This window comes from Pristis pectinata, chromosome 19, assembly GCF_009764475.1.
Source record: "Pristis pectinata isolate sPriPec2 chromosome 19, sPriPec2.1.pri, whole genome shotgun sequence".
NCBI lineage: Eukaryota > Metazoa > Chordata > Chondrichthyes > Rhinopristiformes > Pristidae > Pristis > Pristis pectinata.
Genome location: NC_067423.1, coordinates 18,784,108 through 18,805,817, shown reverse-complemented (window position 1 = coordinate 18,805,817; position 21,710 = coordinate 18,784,108). Strand labels below are relative to the sequence as shown.

The 21,710-nt window shown below is 44.2% G+C and overlaps 1 protein-coding gene across 4 annotated transcripts in view; it reads left to right on the top strand.

Annotated features, from left to right (window-relative positions):
- Positions 1 to 20,727, top strand: part of flncb (filamin C, gamma b (actin binding protein 280)) — a 55,165-nt gene extending 34,438 nt beyond the window's left edge. Inside the window, exons 27-48 of one of the 4 annotated variants that reach the window (XM_052033395.1) lie at positions 622 to 778; positions 1,365 to 1,554; positions 2,305 to 2,328; positions 2,964 to 3,211; positions 5,083 to 5,178; positions 6,624 to 6,723; positions 7,405 to 7,545; positions 7,983 to 8,111; positions 8,523 to 8,696; positions 9,369 to 9,530; positions 10,665 to 10,868; positions 11,213 to 11,365; positions 11,557 to 11,679; positions 14,366 to 14,605; positions 14,738 to 15,007; positions 15,247 to 15,384; positions 15,469 to 15,584; positions 16,344 to 16,476; positions 18,590 to 18,766; positions 19,192 to 19,410; positions 20,008 to 20,211; positions 20,442 to 20,727. In XM_052033395.1, coding sequence (XP_051889355.1) covers positions 622 to 778; positions 1,365 to 1,554; positions 2,305 to 2,328; positions 2,964 to 3,211; positions 5,083 to 5,178; positions 6,624 to 6,723; positions 7,405 to 7,545; positions 7,983 to 8,111; positions 8,523 to 8,696; positions 9,369 to 9,530; positions 10,665 to 10,868; positions 11,213 to 11,365; positions 11,557 to 11,679; positions 14,366 to 14,605; positions 14,738 to 15,007; positions 15,247 to 15,384; positions 15,469 to 15,584; positions 16,344 to 16,476; positions 18,590 to 18,766; positions 19,192 to 19,410; positions 20,008 to 20,211; positions 20,442 to 20,629 — 3,586 coding nt within the window. In that variant the 3' untranslated portion in view covers positions 20,630 to 20,727. The remainder of the gene's footprint in view (positions 1 to 621; positions 779 to 1,364; positions 1,555 to 2,304; positions 2,329 to 2,963; positions 3,212 to 5,082; positions 5,179 to 6,623; positions 6,724 to 7,404; positions 7,546 to 7,982; positions 8,112 to 8,522; positions 8,697 to 9,368; positions 9,531 to 10,664; positions 10,869 to 11,212; positions 11,366 to 11,556; positions 11,680 to 14,365; positions 14,606 to 14,737; positions 15,008 to 15,246; positions 15,385 to 15,468; positions 15,585 to 16,343; positions 16,477 to 18,589; positions 18,767 to 19,191; positions 19,411 to 20,007; positions 20,212 to 20,441) is intronic. The other 3 variants (XM_052033396.1, XM_052033397.1, XM_052033398.1) reach the window with 3 other exon arrangements.
- Positions 20,728 to 21,710: the final 983 nt, after the last annotated feature.

Sequence of the window (21,710 nt, the reverse complement as noted above, 5' to 3'; positions counted from 1 at the left end):
TTGGAGGCCACAAGAACAATTCTCAAGTGTGGCCCTACTAAGATCCTATACAAATTTAATACCTGCATTTCATTCCTCTCCATCTGGAAAGGTACTCCAGTGCTTCAATTATTTTAATGGTCTTAACTGGGGTTGTTACTGTGATCTGTGAATTTGTACCCCCAGATACTTGTTTCTCTACATATATACACATTTAAATTTTCACATGTGTGAAGTACCTTTTCTTATTGTTCCTGTCAATGTACCATCACACTTTACACTGCATTGCCTGATGTGGGTCATTAATATATCAAAGGGTAAAGGAGCTGATACTGATTTGAACTATGCTAGTATATCTTCCCTTCAGACAGAAAACCATCCATTCATTAATAACCTTTTTGCTTTCTGTTCCATAATGTTTATATCCAGGCTGCTGCTATTTTACCCCACAGGAGTTAATGTTCTAACAAGTCTGTGGTATTTTATCAAACATGCTTTTATTTCCCCCAAACTCTATGTACACAACATCTGCATTATCTTTGTCAACCCTCTTTCCCCTGAAACAAAGCCATGTTGGCTTTCATTATTAAAACTCACTTTCCCAGGAGGCAATTCATTTCGTTCATTATTTTCCTCCCCCAGTCCCTTCAAGATCAAGGTTCTGCCAACTCATGATGCCAGCAAGGTGCGAGCAAGTGGGCCAGGACTGAATGCCTCTGGAGTGCCAGCTAGTCTCCCTGTCGAGTTCACTATCGATGCCAGGGATGCTGGTGAAGGACTGCTCACTGTCCAGATCATTGTAAGTCTGGGCCACATCTTCTACCATCTAGGTCAATAGGCAGTATGACCAGGGCCAGAAGTTTCTTCTACAATCCGTGCTTTAATGAGACACTGACTGACTTTGAACTTCCATTAATTGACACGTGACACTGCCTGGTTCCAGGCTTTGATCACCTTCTGAAAGCAGTTCTTGGCTTGGAACAGCACACGTTTCCAGTGACTTTACTGACCCCACCCCCTACATGGCTGTGTTGTTCCTGGTCCTTGACAATGCTCTGCTCTAAAGTTAAATGGAATGTGACTGTATTCCTAAACCATAGTACAACCTACGCTTGCCGAACAAATACTTAGAGAATGTTTAGCTGAAGTTACAACCTGTGATTTCTGTCTGTATTCCAGACTTTGTTTATAGTATAGTAAGTACTTGGACCAAATATTTATCCCAACCCTTAAACCTGTTGCTCATATATAGAGATGATGTTCGTTCTCTCTCCCCATTTGCACGGGTGTAAAATGTGGGCAGTGTATGTAAACCCTTGGTGGGAATGGGCTAAGGCCTAAGTTCTCTGCAGTTTGATATCAGTAATGTTGACTTGTCCATTTAGGATCCTGAGGGCAAACCAAAGAAGGCTAACATTCGTGATAATGGAGATGGAACATACACAGTGTCCTATGTCCCTGATATGACTGGACACTACACCATTACGATCAAATATGGAGGTGATGAAATCCCCTACTCACCATATCGAATCCACGCCATTCCAACTGGAGATGCCAGCAAGTGTCTGGTAACAGGTACAGTCAGCGGTTATGTCCATCTAAGTGTCTGAACAGGGAGAAGTTGAAGTAAATAAATGGCCAGCCACTGGAGGCTCCTCCTCTGGGATAGAGAGAGGGTTCTTGCAACCAGCTACAGTGATTGTGTGGAAATTGAGAAAGGAGGTGAAGGTGGATCCCTCGAAACCTCTAACTTTGGGTTCTTTGGACATGTGGGCTGGGGGGTTGGTGCAGAGGCAGGAGGCCCTGGGACTGCCACTTGGGGGTGGTGTAGTGTTGCTTCAGTTACTCCTGTTCTCATTATGCCCCAGGGATTCCCATACTAACAGGGACTATGGTCACTCTGGGAATGTAAACACATGAAGTTGCCATCATTATTAAAGCCTAGCCAAACTCTTACACTGAGACACTGGCCATTCATTGGGATTTGGGGATATACTGTAGATCCCTGGGAATATCACTTGTTGGATCTCAACTCTATCTACTACTTTCTGACCAACTGGAATTTTGGAATTAGACTAGGGATGGCTAAAGTTTCAGCCACGAAGTAATTTTGCTGCTCTTTGAGTAGCTTGAGACCCAGCCGTTTATGGGTGCCAGCCTGTGTCCCAGCAGCTTCATGAACTGATGCCACAAGAATCCAGGGATTTATTTCAACCTCTCCTGCCTGTCTTGTGTTTTTTTTGTGTTTTTTTTTGCTAACGTCAATTAATCTGTGTTTTGAGTTTATGGGTGACAGTTTCTAACCGGCTGCTCTCCCCCCCACAGTGTCCATCGGCGGCCATGGACTAGGTGAGTGACCATCCTCCAAACTCCTCAGTTCTTCAGCCTCTATAAACCAGGAAATCCCAAACCCCACCACCCACCTCCCCAGGGGGTCACTAGTCAGTGATCTGGAGCAAGAGCCCTGGCTCATTCCTTCCCCCCCCCCCCCCCCCCCCACTCCCCCCCCATCAAACTAGAGTCAACAGAACTTTTGTAGCTGGATTCAGAACCCCAGCTGATTCTTGTTTCTTTTTCCCCAAACCAGGGGTCACTGTGGCCCAGCTGTTGTCTTGGTTGAGGTGACAAGACAAATGTAACTGGGCCTTAAAGATTTGTTTCTGTTTAACCATAATCTAATGGGTCAGTCTTGCTGCCTGTCACCACCACCCATCCCCACCTCTCTGGTCCTGCCCTGCTGCCCTTCACTGAGTATCTTCTAGTTTTATTTGATGTATTGTGTTGGGAGATGGAGCTGCTCCTGGTGCCGCTGTCTATCTCAACCTGGTCTGCGGGCTGTTCTAATGCTCATTGCCAACTCTGTGGGTCCTAACTGGTGATGGAGTCCCACCCCACAAAAGCAACGTGTCCGTAACTTGTCATCGCGTGTAGAACTTGGGTTGAATTGTACCACCCATTAACCATCACACCCAATTCATTTACAGGGGCAGGACTTGGTCCAACCATCCAAATTGGCCAGGAGACAGTCATAACAGTGGATGCCAAGGCAGCTGGCAAAGGGAAGGTCACTTGCAAGGTCTCAACCCCTGATGGAGCTGAGCTAGATGTTGATGTGGTTGAAAATCAAGATGGAACATTTGACATTTATTACACAGCACCGGAACCTGGCAAATATGTCATTACCATCCGCTTTGGTGGGGAGCTTATACCTAACAGCCCATTCCACGTGGTGGTAAGTAATGGTAACCAATCGGCATCATCACTAGATCACACTATTAGCATGTGTTACCCTGATAATTAAACGATAGGTGTCATGTGATAATTATCCATACTAGAATTTGAAAGGGGGCCCAGAAGTGCACATGCCTGCACCTGCAAATACTACTTGAAGGCAAAACAAGTTTGGAGAACCATTAAGTTTGAGAGTCTCCTACTTATTACGGGTAGAGGCAAAAGTTTAAGAAGAAGAACATTAGACTAAATCTTTTTAATAAAATGTTTGGAATCTAATGGTTGTGGTGGTCAGTTCCAATCTTTAGGAAGGTTGGTAGGACTTTGTAAAGGATTTACGAGCCATTTAAAATGGTACCAGGGATGAGGGACTTCAGCTATGTGGAAACGTTAGAGAAGTTCAAGCTGTACTCTGAGCAGAGAAGGTTAATGCAGGGTTTGGTAGAAGTTCTCAGTGTTGTGGATGATATTGACAGAAATATGGAAAACCTTCCTCTGGCTGGAAGATTGATCAGAACATCCAGATTTTGGGGCATGAGGCAAAGATTCCAAGGGGAAAATAAAGAATTGTATTTCACACAGTGACGTGGTGTAGAATTTGCTTTTTAGTAGTTGAAGCAGATTCACTGATGTGCAAACGGGAACTGCATAGAAATTTGAAGGGGAATGAAAGGGAAAAGTGCCAGGCTATGGGGAAAATATCAGGGGTTGGACTATGTCAACAGTGCTTAAGTAATTCCTGCAACCATATGCCAACTAATTTCTGTACTATTGTTCTATGATTTGATGTGACTTTTAGAATCAATGTTGTCTAACATATTATCACATCTGATCCAAAGGAGGAGTTCCCTGTGTGAAGCTTTTGAATTCTTTGGCTCATGGATCTAAAATGGGGCATTGCAAGTGTAGAGGCCCAAACAGAGAATAGAATTGTTGTAGGCATGGAAGAGAGCTTAGAATCAAAGACTGGATGTGTATGAGGAGAGAGATGGGATGTGGGCGAGAAAGGGAGGTGGAGTCTTTATCTAATTTAATGTCCCTTTTGTTCTTGGCTCTACCATCAGATGGAATAGTTTTTTGTTATCTACCCAATCAAATTATTTTAATCAACTTAAACACCTCCAATAATAACCCCTTAATCACCTATACTTGAGGGAATACAGTCTTTCCTTGCAATTTGGCTCCAAACCAATGTATACATTTTTTTGCCTTGGGTGGTGTCCAGAACTGAATTCAGTACTGCTGCTAGGATCTGACCAGCCCTCTGTTTAGCTGTAATGTAACACGCTGCTATGTGTTCCAGTCCTTCTGAGATGATGTGTGAATATTCCATCAGCCCTTGTGGTAACTTGTATCTGCACTAGCTCAGTGATTCTTCTGTACCCATTCAATACCAAATCCCTTGAATTCGACCAGTGTTACAGTCCATGAAGCCACCATCTCAACACCTGGATCCCATGTATAGAATGTAGAGTGTAAAACTGAAAATGGAAAACTGCCATGAATGGAGAACAAGTCATCTCTAATGTATGGCCTCTGTCCTGGTATGGATATCTGTGCCTCAGTGTTTTGAGTCCAGCTGAATGGGTGTCTTTTTTTTCTCCAACTCTCCATTGCCACCCTCTGCACAAAACTCTCCAGACCATTTACAAACTGGACATGTCACCTTGAACATCAAGATGGAAGGAGTAGTTTGGAGGAGTGCTGGCTTATGGAGCCACAGTTGACGTCCCCAAGCAGTGTCTCTTAGCTTGTTGCATTGCTGCTATACTTCCCCCACCCCCAACCCCTCTTGCATTTGATTTTTCAGATACAAGTTTTGGGAGTTGTGTGTTGGACTTGTGTTTAACTTCTAGCTTGCTCCAATCATAGGCCTGTGATGCCATCCCCATCATTGAGGAGCCCTGCGATACCCTGCAGCTACACCAGCCCTACGTGCCTTGCCGTGCTGGCTATCCACCACACTGGGTATAAGATTCAACCACTAACTACTCTCTCTTCAAACAACAGGACTTCCACTCTATCCTTCCTCTCCTCTATTTGTTTCTCAGTTTCCACAATGTTATTTCTAATATTTTATTCTCCTTTTCCTCTTCTTTTGGTCAGTTTATTATTTTTTACAGTCTGCCTTGTACTCGTGCTCTTGATCTGTCTCTTCCTTTCCTGCACTCATTCTCGAATCTTCTAGTCTCTAACCACAGGCTGGAGTACTGTCTTGCCTCTTTGCTCTGCAGCAATGCTCGTATTTGATTTTTTTTTAGTAGCCGGTTCTCTCTTATTATGAAGCTCATTAGATGAAGTAAAGCTCCTGGTAAATCTCTACACATTTTCTGCCCACTGAGCATTTGGACAGTTCTCTGAATTAATCTTGGTCACATTGCTGGTCGAGTTTCACCACTTAGCAAAGTTGCATTTGATCAGGATACCTGTCAGAAATCATCATTTAATAAACTCAAAAATGTAACATTTTATATGAAAAAGGAGATGCCTTTCTGCCCCTGAGATTAATTTAATCCAAAGGAACCTGAGTTCCTCCAACAGCTCCTGCATTTTAAATCTGGCTCAAATCTCTACTCCTTCATTTTAAACAATTCCAGGGGTAAATATTGTACAGATTTATCAAGGGAACACAGTATGTTCAGTTTGCTGCTTTGTTTGGCCACTTGGAGTAACTAGTGAATTTATAATTGCAAGGATTGGATTGCATTCCTCAAAGGAGCACAGTCCTGAAACAGAGACAGCCAGTTAGCACCAGAGTCTTTCAACTTGGTCCCAAGAAACCAGGATGAGCAGATGTGGGATGTAAATGACCACTTATTTATGATCCATTAAATCCCTGTCTGTCCCAAAGCTACTCTTCTCTTTCCTTCAAGTTCCAGGCAGGGAGAAATGTATTTATTCCAGAGGTTGGGTCTCAGTCACATGACCACTGCAGTGGCTAAAAGGCATGAGTGAATCCAACCACCTGTGTTGATTGGAGAGTGGATGAGATCAATGGGTGGGCATATGGGGCCAGAAAATCAGCCAATCCAATATCTTGTAACAGGGTCCTGATCAGTGTTGTCCATTTTCTCTGCTTAGTTGGCCAGTCCCAGAACTTTAGTTCTCCAAAGGCAGGAGCATTACCTGATTCCATTGCAGGTTGCTGCCTTTGTCCCTCTACTCCCACTGTTCCTGATCTAGCCCTATTTTGCAGCTCAACCCAATCTTTCTTTTACAGATCTTCAATCTGCTGAACTGGTGCAGGAGATAACCCAGATGACAATATTCCAGACACTTAGTGACACTTCCTGATAATAGCCTGTTAAACCTCCTGTTTACTCTTTATCTTTCCTTCTCACTTTGTCTTGCTTTTGCTTTCTCACTTTCTGGTCTATAAGTTTGAGTTATAGTTTTACTCACTCACTTCACAGGCCACTGAAGAGTCGGTTGTCCCAGTTGATGTTATGGAACATGGTCTCCGGCCATTCAACCTGGTCATTCCCTTCACTGTCCAGAAGGGAGAAATCACAGGTAAGATGGAAAATTTTCCTTCTGCAGTGGATCTTTCACACGGGCACAGTGAGATTATGCATGTTGTCCATGGTTGTGCATTGGCGATCATTCAGAAATGAAAAGGCGGAATTCCCAGAGTCTAGTGAGGTCAGTTAAGGAGGGTGAACAGCCACTCCCACCTTTCCCTCTTCCCTGTTTGAGAGAAGGGACCATGTCCATCACTGCCTGGGTGAGTTTTGAAAGGGTGAACACATTTTCTATTTGTATATCATTTTTTTCTCAACCTTTTTATGTGGAGAGCTCCACCATTCAAATTCTGTAGATACAGTGGGGACTAATGTCATCTGAAAACCAGTATCTGGGATGGTGTAGAGCTTTACTGTCTTGTAGCCCAGATCTCTGGAGTGAGACTTGAACTCATGACCTTCTGATGCCTTGCCAAAATTGAGAAGTTGATGTTGGTCAAACATAATTTCCCTTTCACAAACCCATGTTGACTTTACTGGATGATGTTGTTTTTATAATTGCCCTATTATAACATTGCTAATAACAGCTATTAGCATTCTCCCCCATAACTGCCTTTTAGTTTCCTGCTTTGTCAATGTTTGACTGAATTTCATGTTCTCAAATTCTTACCTGCACTTGTAAACTGGCAATCTCCTGTTTCCTTCTCGTTCTGAAATATTCCTCGTGTCCCAGGTGAAGTCCGGATGCCATCTGGTAAAACTGGCCGTCCACACATAACTGACAACAAGGATGGGACTGTCACAGTAAAATATGCTCCCATTGAGAAGGGTCTGCATGAGATGGACATCAAGTATGATGGGAATCACATCCCAGGTACGTGGCTGGACCTTGTTGCCTGACCCATCACCATATTAACACTGAACTAGTTACCGCCTCTAATTAAAGATGTTTCTTCCTGCGTGACAGTGATTATTTAGCTTTGCCAATACTTGCCTTGTCCTCTTGTTCTGTTGGGACTGTGGTTATCTGAAATGGCAGCTACATGTTACATGAATGATCTTGGTGCTGCAGCACCACTGTGTTATACCTACATCTCTAGTGACTGATGCTCCATTCTGATCATGTAACATCATCGACCCTGGTACCAATATCCAGGATGACGAGTAACCCATAGCACCCCAACACACTAAACTTTTTTGCCATGATGGAGGTACTTGTGCAAACACCAAATTGAGTGGGTGACTGACTAATTGCAGTATCCTGAGGGAGGAATGACCTTTGCTGACCTCTCTACATTTCTTCTGCTATAGGTAGTCCATTGCAGTTCTATGTGGATGCTATTAACAGTGGTCACGTGACTGCATTTGGACCTGGTCTGAGCCATGGGATGGTGAACAAACCTGCAACATTCACCATTGTCACCAAGGATGCAGGGGAAGGTATGCGTGGGTCAACACTGAACCTGGGAGATGGGGAGGAAAGCAGGGGCTGAGCAAGGAAGAAGTACAGGATTATAAACAAAATGCTGTAAAAACTCAAGCAGCATCTGTGGAAAGAGAATCGGTTAATGTTTTGGTCTGAAACCCTTCATCAGGGAAATGTAGGATCTGGGCTGGAGTGAAAAGATTTACATTTAGGAAAAAGATGCAAAGGTCTGGGTTCAGGGTTGGTGAGGGGAAGGGAAAGACTGAAGATGTGTATGGAGGGAGTGAAAGTGACTTTCCTTGGTATGTGGGAAGGGTAATAGAATGAGAATGGTGTGGGGGGGGGGGGAGTGATTTGGATGAGTGGGATTGTGTTTACAGCCCAGGGTAACAGCAGATACCTAAAACAACTTTTTCTTTCTGTAGGTGGCCTGTCCCTTGCTGTGGAAGGTCCCTCTAAAGCTGAAATCACATGTAAAGACAACAAGGATGGCACCTGTACTGTATCATACCTGCCCACAGCCCCTGGAGATTACAACATTATTGTTCGATTTGATGACAAGCACATTGCCGGGAGTCCCTTCACAGCCAAGATCACTGGTAGCTGCTCTCTTGTAGTCCATTGCCAACTTTCTTTTTTCTTTTTAAACCATCCTCCTTGATGTCTTGTTGTGACTGAAGAATCTCTATTCTCTTTGTGAGATTCCATTACAAACACCTGTAGGATTTAGCAGATACTGGGCATTGTAACTTAACCTGATGCTCTTGTTTCATTCCGTTCAGAACTTGGTCATTAATCAGAAGGCACAGCCAGTCAACCAGATCCAGAAAGATGGGGTTGTTTTAGTGTAGGTTACTTGGTGAAAATAAGATAAGCAGTATACCCATTGATATCATTGGCAGGAAGACCAAGGACTAAATGTCTTTTGGAGCTCTAACAGGTCCACATGTGGACCAATGCTGTGAGAGTGGGTGAAAGGAGAGCTCTATCTATTCTCTGCTGTATTTATTGACCTCTGCCATTGGGATGGCCTATTAGCCTCTAAACCTGTAATAGGGAAGAGTTAACAACACACTGCACATGCAGGTGCTGATTGAACAGTATTAGGGTGGGCCATGAAGGCTCTACTGCTAAATACTCCACTTTAGTAGTTGTCGTCCAGCCAGTCCAACAGTCAGCTTGGCTGAAGATAGCAGAAGTAATTGCAAGGGTACTGGGACTGATGAGTGTCTTTTGAGAACCAAACAAGTTGATGAAACCACTTTGTGCAGGTGATGACTCAATGAGAACCTCTCAACTCAACGTTGGCACATCAACTGAAGTCTCACTGAAGATTGCAGAGACAGACCTCAGTCTGCTCAATGCCAGCATCAAGGCCCCATCTGGTAATGAGGAACCCTGCTTGCTGAAGAGGCTGCCCAACAGGCACATAGGTAAGACATTCACGAATGGTGTACACAGCCAGAGGTTGACTGGGCATCTCTATTAGATACTGGGTAGTGATTAGTGGTTTCATTTTATTGAATAATAACCCAATTGAGAAAATGTGGATTACATTTTTTGTGCTACATAGCTAGAAGGATATTTTGGAGATTCAGCACAGATACACCAAAATGATACTTGGCCATAGAGTTAATTAGACTAAGCTTGTGTCCGATTAGTGTAAAAGATGCAAGAACTGTACAAGTTATGCTAATTAAAAGGTCTTGATAGGCTCTATTTACCTGATTTTTATTTATATAAATAAAAAAAACTGGAGTTGCTCCACCAGGAGTAAGATTAGGGAGTATTTGTCCACTCCGTGGCATTCCAGGAATCTTTCACAAAAGATTGAATGCTGGGATTTAATTAAAACTTTCAAGTCTAAAATCCATGGATTTTTGTTGGATAATAGCTTTAAGGGTATGAAATGGAGCACGAGGTCAGCCCTTCTCTAAATGAGTGCAGTTGTAAGTTTTTGGAATTGAATGACCTCATCCAATTCCTTTTATTGCGAATAGCACAAAGAGTGAGATACTATTTGTTTCTCAATCCTCTCAAATCCAACAATGTGATTTGAAGAGTTTTACATATTAAGGTATAGGCAGGATAGACAAATGGATCACTTCCAGCTCAAGATCAAACATTGGCGATTTCAGATTGTGTAGGAGAAACAACTGTGAGGCTATGAAATTCCTTAAATTAGGAATTTTAAGAGTAGGTTAGATGGGAACAGGATGGTCATCTGGGATTAGGATAGTGTCTCTGGTGAAGATGAACATCAACACCGACTGCAGACAAAATGTATTTCCAATCCTGCCTTTCTCACTTTGTATAGAATGATGGTCTGTCAATTGGAAGCCCTACAATTAGGGAGGATTATTCACCATGGTGGTGGGAGGTGTGTTTTTCAGAGGGGTGGGGGATGTTGGTTGAAAGCAGTCTTCTCAGTGAGTTGGTTGTTCAGGAGCCTCTATGATTGGGGGGTGTTGCATACAGCAGTTGCTGGCTGTGGCAGGTCAGATATTCTACCAGTGAGTATTTCTTGCCATTCAATGACTTCATCCCCATTTTCCTCCTGTTAACAGGTATTTCATTCACCCCAAAAGAGGTGGGAGAGCATGTGGTGAGTGTGAAGAAAAATAACCGTCATGTCACAAACAGCCCCTTCAAGATCATGGTAGGGGCCTCTGAGATTGGCGATGCCTCCAAAGTGAAGGTTTCTGGGAAAGGCCTGGTGGAGGGTCGAACATTTGAGGTGTCAGAATTCATTGTGGACACAAGAGGTGCAGGTAAGGGCTAGTTCCATTGAAGACAGCTTCAATAGTGACTTGGTGCTTCCAACTCCTGGTTTCAATCAGGAACTGTACTTGCTGGGGGAAAATTGTCTTGTGTGGGATTTGAGGGGCAGCTTGCTCAGACCGTGAGTGAAAATTATAACCAATCTCCAACCCTGAGGTGATCTAAGTAATGGAACTGCTCTGTAGGGATGGGGTAGTTGGTGTTTTGGAATGAATAACTGACTAAATGTGTGCTGGGAACATTTTAAATTTAAAGACCTGAGCAAGGAGTTGTATTTAACTTAGAAGCAGGCTATCCTTTGTTCTTGATGCACTGTTTTGCACCCATCTCCCAGGTTATGGAGGGCTTGGTCTGTCCATTGAAGGTCCCAGCAAAGTTGATATCAATTGTGAGGATCAGGAGGATGGAACTTGCAAAGTGACTTACTGCCCAACGGAGCCAGGCAACTACATTATCAACATTAAATTTGCTGACCGCCATGTGCCAGGTAAGTAACCAGAAAACGAGGGCTCCTTCACACTGTCAGGCCATGGCAATGATTTGAACAACAGTGGACTGCAGCAGCAGCTTTCACTGTGACCTGATTTTTTTTTTCAACCAGCAAGTTACTCAATGACTGTATGATACAGCAAGTTTGTATTTGGCTTGCTACTAATTAACATGTGACTTTTGTTGTAGGAAGTCCTTTTACAGTGAAGATGACTGGTGAAGGGAGAATTAAGGAGAGTATCACCAGGAGACGACAGGCACCCTCCATAGCAACTGTGGGTAGCACCTGTGACCTGAATCTGAAGATTCCAGGTATGTACAACCCCGGGTCAAGTGTCATTTATTGTGGGTCAGAATAAATGTTAACTGCTCTTTTTCTGAGCAGTTTCCTCTACAATCCTCTATGCATGCCATTCATTATCTTTTGCAAATGGATACTGTTCTTCAACAAACAAGATCCTTGCAGATTTGCATGGTCATGGGTGAAAGTGGGAAGTGTTGTTGGGTCTGACAGGAGGCAACTGCAGCATTTGGACAAGTTGACTTAAGGGCTATTTGGGGAAATAGCTGTGGGGGATTGTCCCCTTGTCAGAGGCAATTTCTCACAACCTGCATTTTTATTTTGGGGTTCTGTGTTATAGAAATCTGTGGGTGAGGAAATGGAGGCAGCTGGGTCTAGAAGGCTTTAGGACCTGTAGGGAAAATAGCTTTCAAAAAAGCTATCTCCTGGCTCTTAGATTTTTTTGATGACATTGGGTAGTTGCTTCAGCTAATGAAGATGCCCATGCCTTTGAACAAGACCTAGACAACATTTAGCCATGGGATAACATTTTGTGCTCTGAGTTTGAAGTAGTTATCTCAAACATTAATCTGCCCCACTTGTTCAAGAGTATTACCATCTCTAAATACATCAACATCCTGGGTTTACTGTTGACTTGAAGTACAAGTGGACCATCCAGAAATGAAGCAGGAGTAGGCCATTTGGTCTCTTGCATCTACTCTGTCATTCAACACAATCTTTTGCCTTGTGGCCACTTTTCTACCCTATCCCTTGCTTCCTCCAACATCCAAAATGCTATTCATTTCTGTTTTGAATGAAATCGAGGAGTGAGCCTCCACAGCTCTCTGGGGTAGAATTCCATGCATTCACCACCCTTTTAAGTGAAGAGGTGTTCCTATTTCGGACCTAAATGGCTTACTACTTATTTTGACACTATGACACCCCTACTTCTAGAATCTTGAGACTGACTTATTTAAGGATGAAGGCTTGTGGAGAACAGCACTGCCTCTAAATGATGCAGAAATCCTAAATTTCCACACAACTGGCTAGGAATTTCCTGATTACACAGCTGTGTTGGACTTTTCATGAACTCTAACTTGTGCATTTCTCAGCATCACATAGAAATCTGCATACTGTTCCTGCACCAAACTATACCTGGCACAGATATAAAGTGAGCATATTCATTTGAATGGAGAGGAATGGCTGTAAGGGAGAAGGGTATCTACATTTTGAATTAATTGAGTTAGAAATAAGAAATGAAAGCAGTAGGCTATATTGCCTCGATGGTTCATCACCACCACCTTAAGGTCAGTGAGGGAAGGGCAGTAAATGTGGGCCTTGCCAGAAATTAAATGCCCAACCTTAATTGCCCTTAAACTAAGTGATTTGCCACTTCAAAGAATATTTAACAGTCAACATAATGCTGTGGGTCTAGAGCAGCATATAGCTAGCCTAAGGGTGGCAGATTTCCCCAGTGAATGGTACTGAAGTAAGTTTTCTTGACTACTTGGTAGTTTCATTGTCACCATCACTACTGCCAAGTTTGTTTTATCTAATTTGTAGATTTCAGTAAACCAGCTGTCCTGTGTCTTTTAGTCTCTGTGCTTTAATTGTTATGTTAACAATCCAATGCTACTAGACCCTTAATGATCAGGATGTGCTTCCAAGCAGCCTTCCTATCTTGATTTGAAGAAGATATAATCGGCAGTTCACAACTTAGTGGTCATTAGTCATATCACGTGACACGTCTGGTTAGTTGAGATGAATTCTTGCAAACTGAGAGCAAGGTTGGTAATAGAAGGAACTGTTTGGGACTGATTTTTAACAGTGGCCCATTGATGGGTTAAAACAGAATGTTGTGGTTTGTATGGCAGCTTGGAAAGGTGTTTTGTAAACATACAAATGTTGGAGTAGGAGTAGGCCACTTGCCTTTCAAGCCTGCTCTGCCATTCTATAAGTGTGCAACTGATCTGATTGTAATCTCAATTATACTTCCCTGGCTACTATTTAGTATGTTTGCATCCCTTTGCTCATCAGGTATCTATCCACATCTACCCCAAATGTTCAGAAACTATGCTTCCATGATCCTTTTGAGGAAGAGGTCCAAAGACTCGTGACCCTGGAACACATTGCCTCATCTGTGTTGAGGGTTGGCCATTTAAGATAGTGATTGCTAGTTCTAAATTCTCCCACAAGAGGAAACATCCTCTCCACACATGTCCTGTTCAAGATCTTTCAGGATAATGTATGTTCCAATCACATTGTCTCTCACTCTCCTGAACTCGAGTGGATGCAAGTCTAGCTCGTCCAACATTCCTCATCAGACGAGTAGATGTCGGTCTAGTTAACCTGAACTGCTTCCAACCCATTTTCATTCTTCCTTAAGGGAACAAGTACTGCTCAGAGTACTCCCTGATGTGGTGTCTTTTGCCTGGTAACTGAAGTTTAACCTCACTTTTGTACTCCATTCACCTCAATAAACAATAACAACCTGTTAACTTTCCTCATTTACTTTCTGTACCTGCATACTAACCTTTTGTGAACCAGACCCAGATCCCTCTATCAGAGCTTAGCTGTCTTGCTCCATTTAGATGTGCTTTTATTTATTGTTTTCTGCCTAAATAGACAATATTGCATTTTCCTCCCTCAAACTTCACCTTTTTGCTCATCGGTTCTGTCTTCCTTCATCTTCCCCCATCTGCCCCTTTTTTCTTTTAGGAAATTGGTTCCAGATGGTGTCCGCACAGGAGCGTTTGACCAGGACCTTTACACGCAGTAGCCACACCTACACACGCACGGAACGGACTGAGATCAGTAAAACGCGCGGTGGCGAAACTAAGAGAGAAGTGAGAGTGGAGGAATCCACACAAGTTGGAGGGGACCCTTTCCACAATGTATTCGGAGAGTTCATGGGCCGTGAAAGCCTGGGCTCCTTTACCAATATCCCACGGGCTGAAGGTGTGCATCTGACTGTGTTTAATCAAGAGGGGGTAACTTGATATTTGAAAAGGAAGCGATGAACCAATATTTATGGGGTGCTATTGCCATACGACTTAAGAAATTTTCTAACTTTTTGTTCTTTCTGTGCAGTGGAAGTTGGAGCAAAGGAAATGACGGCACAGGTCACCAGCCCATCTGGGAAGATGGATGATGCAGAAATTATCGAGGGAGACGACAGCACTTACAGTGTGCGGTTCATACCGCAGGAGATGGGCTCTCATACTGTCAATGTTAAGTATAGAGGCCAGCATGTTCCCGGCAGCCCCTTCCAGTTCACCGTGGGGCCACTGGGTGAGGGAGGATCCCACAAGGTTCGAGCTGGAGGTTCTGGTTTGGAGCGTGGTGTTGCCGCAGTGCCAGGTGAGTTGCTGATTAACGAAATGGCAGATGAGTAGAGAATAGGTGCTATTTGGGGAAGGGCAGGAATGGGGCCAGTCTCTGGTGGAGGAGGGAGGAATATAGGTGTAATCCGGGGATGGGATATGGAGAGAGACTGATCACGGGAAGAACAGAATGGCGGTGTAGATTTGTTGAGGAAATCGAGCAAATTTTTGTATGCCTATCCCTCAGTCACTCACTGCTCTCTCTCCCGTTTTCAGCTGAATTCAGCATCTGGACACGTGAGGCTGGAGCTGGTGGTCTCTCCATTGCTGTGGAAGGCCCAAGCAAAGCTGAGATCTCTTTTGAAGATCGCAAGGATGGCTCGTGTGGTGTTTCCTACATTGTACAGGAACCTGGTCAGTAAATTGGATGGAATGGTTTCTTTTTTTTTAAAAACCTTCTGTATCCAGACTTGAGTTGAGCTTCTCTTCTTTTTCCAGGTGACTATGAGGTATCCATCAAGTTCAATGATGAGCATATCCCAGACTCTCCATTTATTGTTCCGATTGCTTCTCCCTCGGACGCTGCCCGCAGACTCACCGTTACCAGTCTCCAGGTGTGCACAAGACAGGCACTGAATATGGCTGTGCTTCAGAGTGGGGTGGGGTGGGGTAGGGGTTTTTGTTGGATTGTGGGGGATGAGAAACTGCTGGTGCAGGGCATTGAACAGTGCTAGAACTGGGAGGCAGCAGTAGCTGAAAAATCACGGGAGGAGCTTGTGCTGCTCCCCACTACATCTGGTCTGAATTGACAACCAGACTTTTTCCCGTGATGACTTCATAAAGAATGAGTTTTGCAGAAGTTAAATGGCAGCTGATTCTGTTCAGCACAAAGCAGCCTGCATTAAACTTGAGAGAATTGCCGAGCCTTGCTCTACTCTGAGAGGACACAGGATGGCTGGTGTGTAAGATTGTTCCTAGTTTCTTGCACGATCGTGGGCCACCTGGCCCCTCAAGCTTGCCCTGCCATTCAGTGTGGTGCAGCTTATAGAGTTACTGTCTCTGTGTCAGCACCCATGACCCATGTGAGGTGAAATTCCTACACACTTCAGTTTTAAATGACCACCACCTTTTCTTGTAACTGTTTGCCAGTTGAAATATAGAGGTAGAAAGCTTAACACTACACCTGGCTTTGGAGTGATTGTTGGGACTCTGCAGATGGAGCTTTCCTCTGTCTAAACTATGCTGCCTTTGCCTTGGCACTTTTTTGATGGACAGTGTAGAGGCCCTTCACACTCTGACTTGTGAGATGCTGAGCCTTCCACAAATGGATGTGGAATGTTTGCTCATATTTTATCTATTTAATCCATGTCCAGGAATCTGGGTTAAAGGTCAACCAACAAGCCTCATTTGCAGTTCAGCTGAATGGAGCAAGAGGAGTAATCGATGCAAAAGTTCGGACCCCATCTGGGGCTGTGGAGGAATGTTATATGTCAGAGCTGGATAGTGGTGAGTGACTGGGGAGAATTTTGGGGGGTGGGTGGGAGTGTGGCACTTTTTGTGCAGCTTGCCTCCTGTACTATACCCCCCTTCTCTGTAACCTATTCACTAGTTCTTTCCCTTGCCCTCTGTCCAGCCACACAATGGTTAACACAGTAGCAATGATAACAGCAGTGATTTTTGTCATCTGATTTCATGGTGATGTTCTGGTGGGGCAATCCAAGCATGCAATTCCTTTTTGCAGATCCCCAGAGGGGAGGGGGAAATGGAGGGTTGTCTGTGTCCCAGGCTTGGACAAGAACAAGATATGGGGTGAAGCAGGGCAGGAGGGAGTACCTACAACACCCAGTGGAAAGGGGAGGTGGGAGCCAGTGCAGCTGGATGTGGTGTATGTGGCTGAGGGGTGTTATTGATCTGACCCAGAATAAGCAATTATTCCCATACCATGTGCCATGGCCTCTTGCAGCAGCTGCCTGGGGCTTAAGCTGTAACACGAGATCTGGGCCCCTACAGCCTTCAGTAACTCAAACTTCCAGAAGGACAACGCAAGGTCATTTAACTTGTGCAGAGCAATTTCCTCCTCCTGCCTTTTTTCTGAAGCTTTGTTTTTCCACTCTTTTGTTGCACTGAAATCTACAGCTTCCCCCCCCCCCCCACCCCTCGTCACCTCCTCCTCCCTCCCCACCCTCACTCCCCGTGTATGTGTCATTGCTGCCTCCTTTACTGACCCTAGAGGTCTATTACTGATTGCTGCACTCAGAGTGCCACCTACTGGTAGTAGGAAGATCTCCAGGATTTGATGGGAACTGTGGAATAAATGTTAAACATAGGAGGCTCTAAGTGGGAAACAGCTGCTTTATGCAGAGAAAAGACCTTAGAGTGTGTTAGTGACAATGGCAACTAGACTGGACTATCTGAAACTGGAGTTTGCATCTGCCCTCCCTCCTCCCCCCACCCCAAGAAGAGCTTCTAATCTTATTTCAACACCTTTTTTAACATTGCCCAATTCTGCTCTGCAACATGCATCTGCTACTGATGCCCTCATCCATGCCTTTTGTAATTAGTGTAAGATTTTAACTTTTTCCAAAGATCATGGGTTATCCAGCAAGTTCTGGAATTGTATGGTTTATTGGTTCATAAATGAGTTTCCACAATTATCACAATGTAGTGGTACACAGACATGACCCTTCCCTACCACTGAATTGGCAGCCTTCCTCACTCTACCTTCCGTAAACCTGAGGTCATCCAAAATACTACCTGTATACTAACTGATGCCAACTTTTTTTTTAATATGCATCACCTCTAGCCTCGTTAACCCATGTGGCTTCCTGGTTTAACAGCTCTGCTTTTTAAACTCTGCCCTCATTTTCCAATCTCCCATAACTTGGTGCCTCCCCAACTCTAATCTCCGTCAACCCTTTTAATCTTTTTAACATGTTCTACCAATTCTAATGTTTTAAGCATTGTTGGATTTGAGTCCAGGGAGCAATCAGAGTGAGATGGGATATTAAAGGCTCTAGGGAGTGAGCAGGAGCATGGCATTGGACTGGCAGTGTATTAATGAGATTGGGGAGTGAAGAGGTTCCCTCCCTGCTTTGTCACCCAGCTTTGTATATAGATGGGAACTGGATGGACTTCTATACCTTGAATTACTCTTCTTTCCTCTTCCCCACGCTTCCCCCCATCTTCTTTCCCCCCCTCCCCCCCAACCCCCTCCCCCCCCCCCAACTGAATGCCATATTTGTGGTTTCTAAACGCCTGTTGCCTTGTTTTGTTTTCCCGTTTTTGGGAAGACTTGGCTATTACTCCAATAGGTGCCGTATTCTTCCACTGGGAGAAATCAGGAGTTTGGATACTTCGAAAAACCAGAGGTGAGGGTTTGGTGATGCCCTCTGCTGGCAAAAGCCTTGTGGTAGGCACCTTCCCCTCCCTGTGACAGTGCCCCTTGCCCAAGGGCCTTTGATGGGCTGTGCAAATGTGAATTAAAGTAACAATGACACTGGTGCAAATGGCTGCTGATTGTATAATCTAGGATATACCACACTATTTTTTCATCACTGCTTTGGGGCATGAGGCAGATGACGCATTCCTGGGGATAATGCCAAAATGTTTCTGTTCACAGATAATTTTGCAATTCGCTTCATACCACGTGAAAATGGTGTCCACTCCATCGATGTCAAGTTCAACTCCTGTCACATCCCAGGTAGTCCCTTCAGGATCCGAGTGGGAGAGCCAGGGCAGACTGGGGATCCTGGCTTGGTCTCTGCCTATGGCCCAGGACTGGAAGGAGGTGTCACAGGTATGATACCTCAGTATATTTGACATTGTAATCTACAGGATTTGCATTAACTGTGGATAGCTGGCAGGAGACTGGAATGTGATTGGGCAAGTGTGGGTTGTTTATATAAAACAACACCTTGGTGTGAAGCACAGGCTGCAATCTGCTTTAAGGGTATGGGTGTTTTTAAAATATAATCTGGGATAATAACAGAAAATGTTGGAAGTGCACAGCAGGTCATGAAATGTAATGAGAACAAAACAAGAATGTTGCAAGCTTGAATTCAGAAGTGGTTCAATGGGGATATGTATACAGATCAATGGATGCCTAGTGTGACTTGCAGCTTGGATTATAATCTTGGGGATCTGTGTATTCAGCTATCCTGAACTTTAAATGCTGGAGAAGATTGCTTCATAGTGATGGCCTTTGTTTCTGTTTGTGTGCAGGAGTGCCCTCTGAGTTTATTGTCAATACATGTAATGCTGGGGCTGGAGCTCTTTCTGTTACCATCGATGGCCCATCCAAAGTGAAGATGGACTGCCAAGAGGGTCCTGAAGGTTATAAGGTAACCTATACCCCAATGGCCCCTGGGAATTACCTGATCTCCATCAAATATGGTGGACCTCAGCATATTGTTGGCAGTCCCTTCAAGGCCAAGGTCACAGGTAAGCACAAGTTCATTGGATCATTTAAAAAAAAATCATGACATGAAAGTATAGAATCTTTAAACTGGAATACAAATGGGGCTAAACTCACTCCCCAGCTCTCAATCCATAGCCCTGTAGGTGACAACATTGCTAGTGCTCATCTAGCTACCTTTTGTCGTATTTCTTCAGCCACCCAATTAGCAAGTGAGTGCCAGCCACCCACCATTGAGTGAAAATGGCTTCACCCTATCCCACTCCCAAATGTAATATTTCTTCTTATTACCTTAAATCTATGCCCCTTGGTAATTGATCTTGAGGTAATTAGATTCCTGGATACCTAGCCTCAGCTCATTTGATGCACATCTCCACTGGTGCTGGTGCTTCACAAGAGTGTAGTGCTGCCTTTTCTGTGGGTTAATGGCCACAATGTACTTTGGATTTAATCCTGACTCTGCATCACAGAAAATTGGCATGCTTAGTGTGGAGAAGGGTAAGGCTGTGGGTTTGAAGGGCTGGAACAGTGCAAGTGGGAGGAGAGGTTGGTGGAACTGAGATCCAGGTGTGAGGCCAATGCTGCAGGGGGACTATAACTTGTACCCTCTTCTTCAATTCCAGGTGTCCGTCTGTCTGGGGGCCATAGTTTACATGAGACATCCACTGTCCTGGTTGAAACAGTTACCAAGTCATCCACAGTTGCTGGGTATGGACCAATGCCCAAGTTTGCATCTGATGCTAGCAAAGTAGTATCTCGAGGGCCTGGCTTGTCCAAGGCTTTCATTGGGCAGAAGAACAACTTCACTGTGGATTGCAGCAAAGCAGGTCAGTGTCTAGGATTGGGGGTGGTAGGTGTGGAGCATGCCTGAGGCACAGGGATGGGGGTTGGTTTGTGGTGGTTGGAGGAAATGTAGTCACAAGTACAACCCAGCTAACTTGTGCTAGATGAGAGAAATGGTTACCTCATTAGCCTCATTCACTGGCCTGCACAGTGACCCTCTAAACTTGTGCACTTGTGGTGATCCCCTGCAGTAACCTACTTTTGTTCATTCCAGGAACCAACATGTTGATGGTGGGAGTGCATGGCCCGAAGACTCCCTGTGAGGAGGTTTACGTGAAACACATGGGCAACCGGGTTTATAACGTCACGTACACTGTGAAGGAGAAAGGCGACTACATTCTGATCGTGAAGTGGGGAGATGAGTGTGTGCCTGGCAGCCCATTCCATGCTACTGTCCCCTGAATGACTTATCGTCTTGTGGAACCTTTGTTGCATCTCAGAGGATCTGAACTGTCAAAGTTTTTTTTTGTAGAAAAACCAAAAAAAAATTAACTTAAAAACCAAAGTCACCCAGTAGGGTGGGTTATTGGGGTGGGTGGGTGGGGGGTTGGTGCAGTGGGAGGGTTTCTCTGGGTAAACACTCTAGACAACTGATTTTTAGAAGTGGCCTGAATTTACCAGAACAATTGGCAATTCCTCAGTTAAGAGTTTCCCTAATAACTCTGCTATAGAAATATTTTGTTTTGGAGGGTGCTGAAAGGAGCCAGTATTGGCTGCATGCCTGACTAGCACCCCCTCATCCAGATGCTGCAGCCCAGAATGTCAGGATGCTTCACTTTCACATCAACCTTCTGCTCCTCCCAAAGCAAGACATGCATAGAATTTCCAATTTCTTGAAGTATATTGTCAGCTGCTTAGGCTGATTTTTGACCCAGTGCTGTGATTGGGAAGGGTTGAGGGGGTGGGGTGGAAATAGGTTATCAAGTGGTCCCAATAAACTTGGTTGGTTCGTTAATAATTCATTCTGTTCGGCCTGTTCCTCTTTCACCTATCCCATGTCCTTCCTGCCCCTTTCACAATATGATCAGTCCTCCAATTTCTCCATTCACTTGTTACCCTGACCAGATATTGCACTGACAGTTTGGAGCAAAACAAATGGTGATTTGACTGCTGTACTCGTGGAACTGAGCTAGACCATGTGATGGTGACAGCACATGTGCTGGATGTGCCCTTGGACTTGTGGGTAGCAGTGTTTGGAGTTGTTACCCAGTCTGTTTCTAGAGAACTGTTTGTATGAAAATGATGAGCCTTGTGTTTGGTACATTAACCCATGTCTGGCAAGAATAATAAAATATACCTGCTAAATTGCCATTGTTGCTTTGTGTCTCCTTGGAAGTAACTATCAACAATCTTTTTCAATTATTTCATTAGTTATTATTACCATATACTGTTTACTCTGAACTTCATGCAAGCAAGGAATTTCATTGCACCCTGGTAGAGAGGACAATAAACTAACCTGAATCTGAAATTGTATGGGGTATCC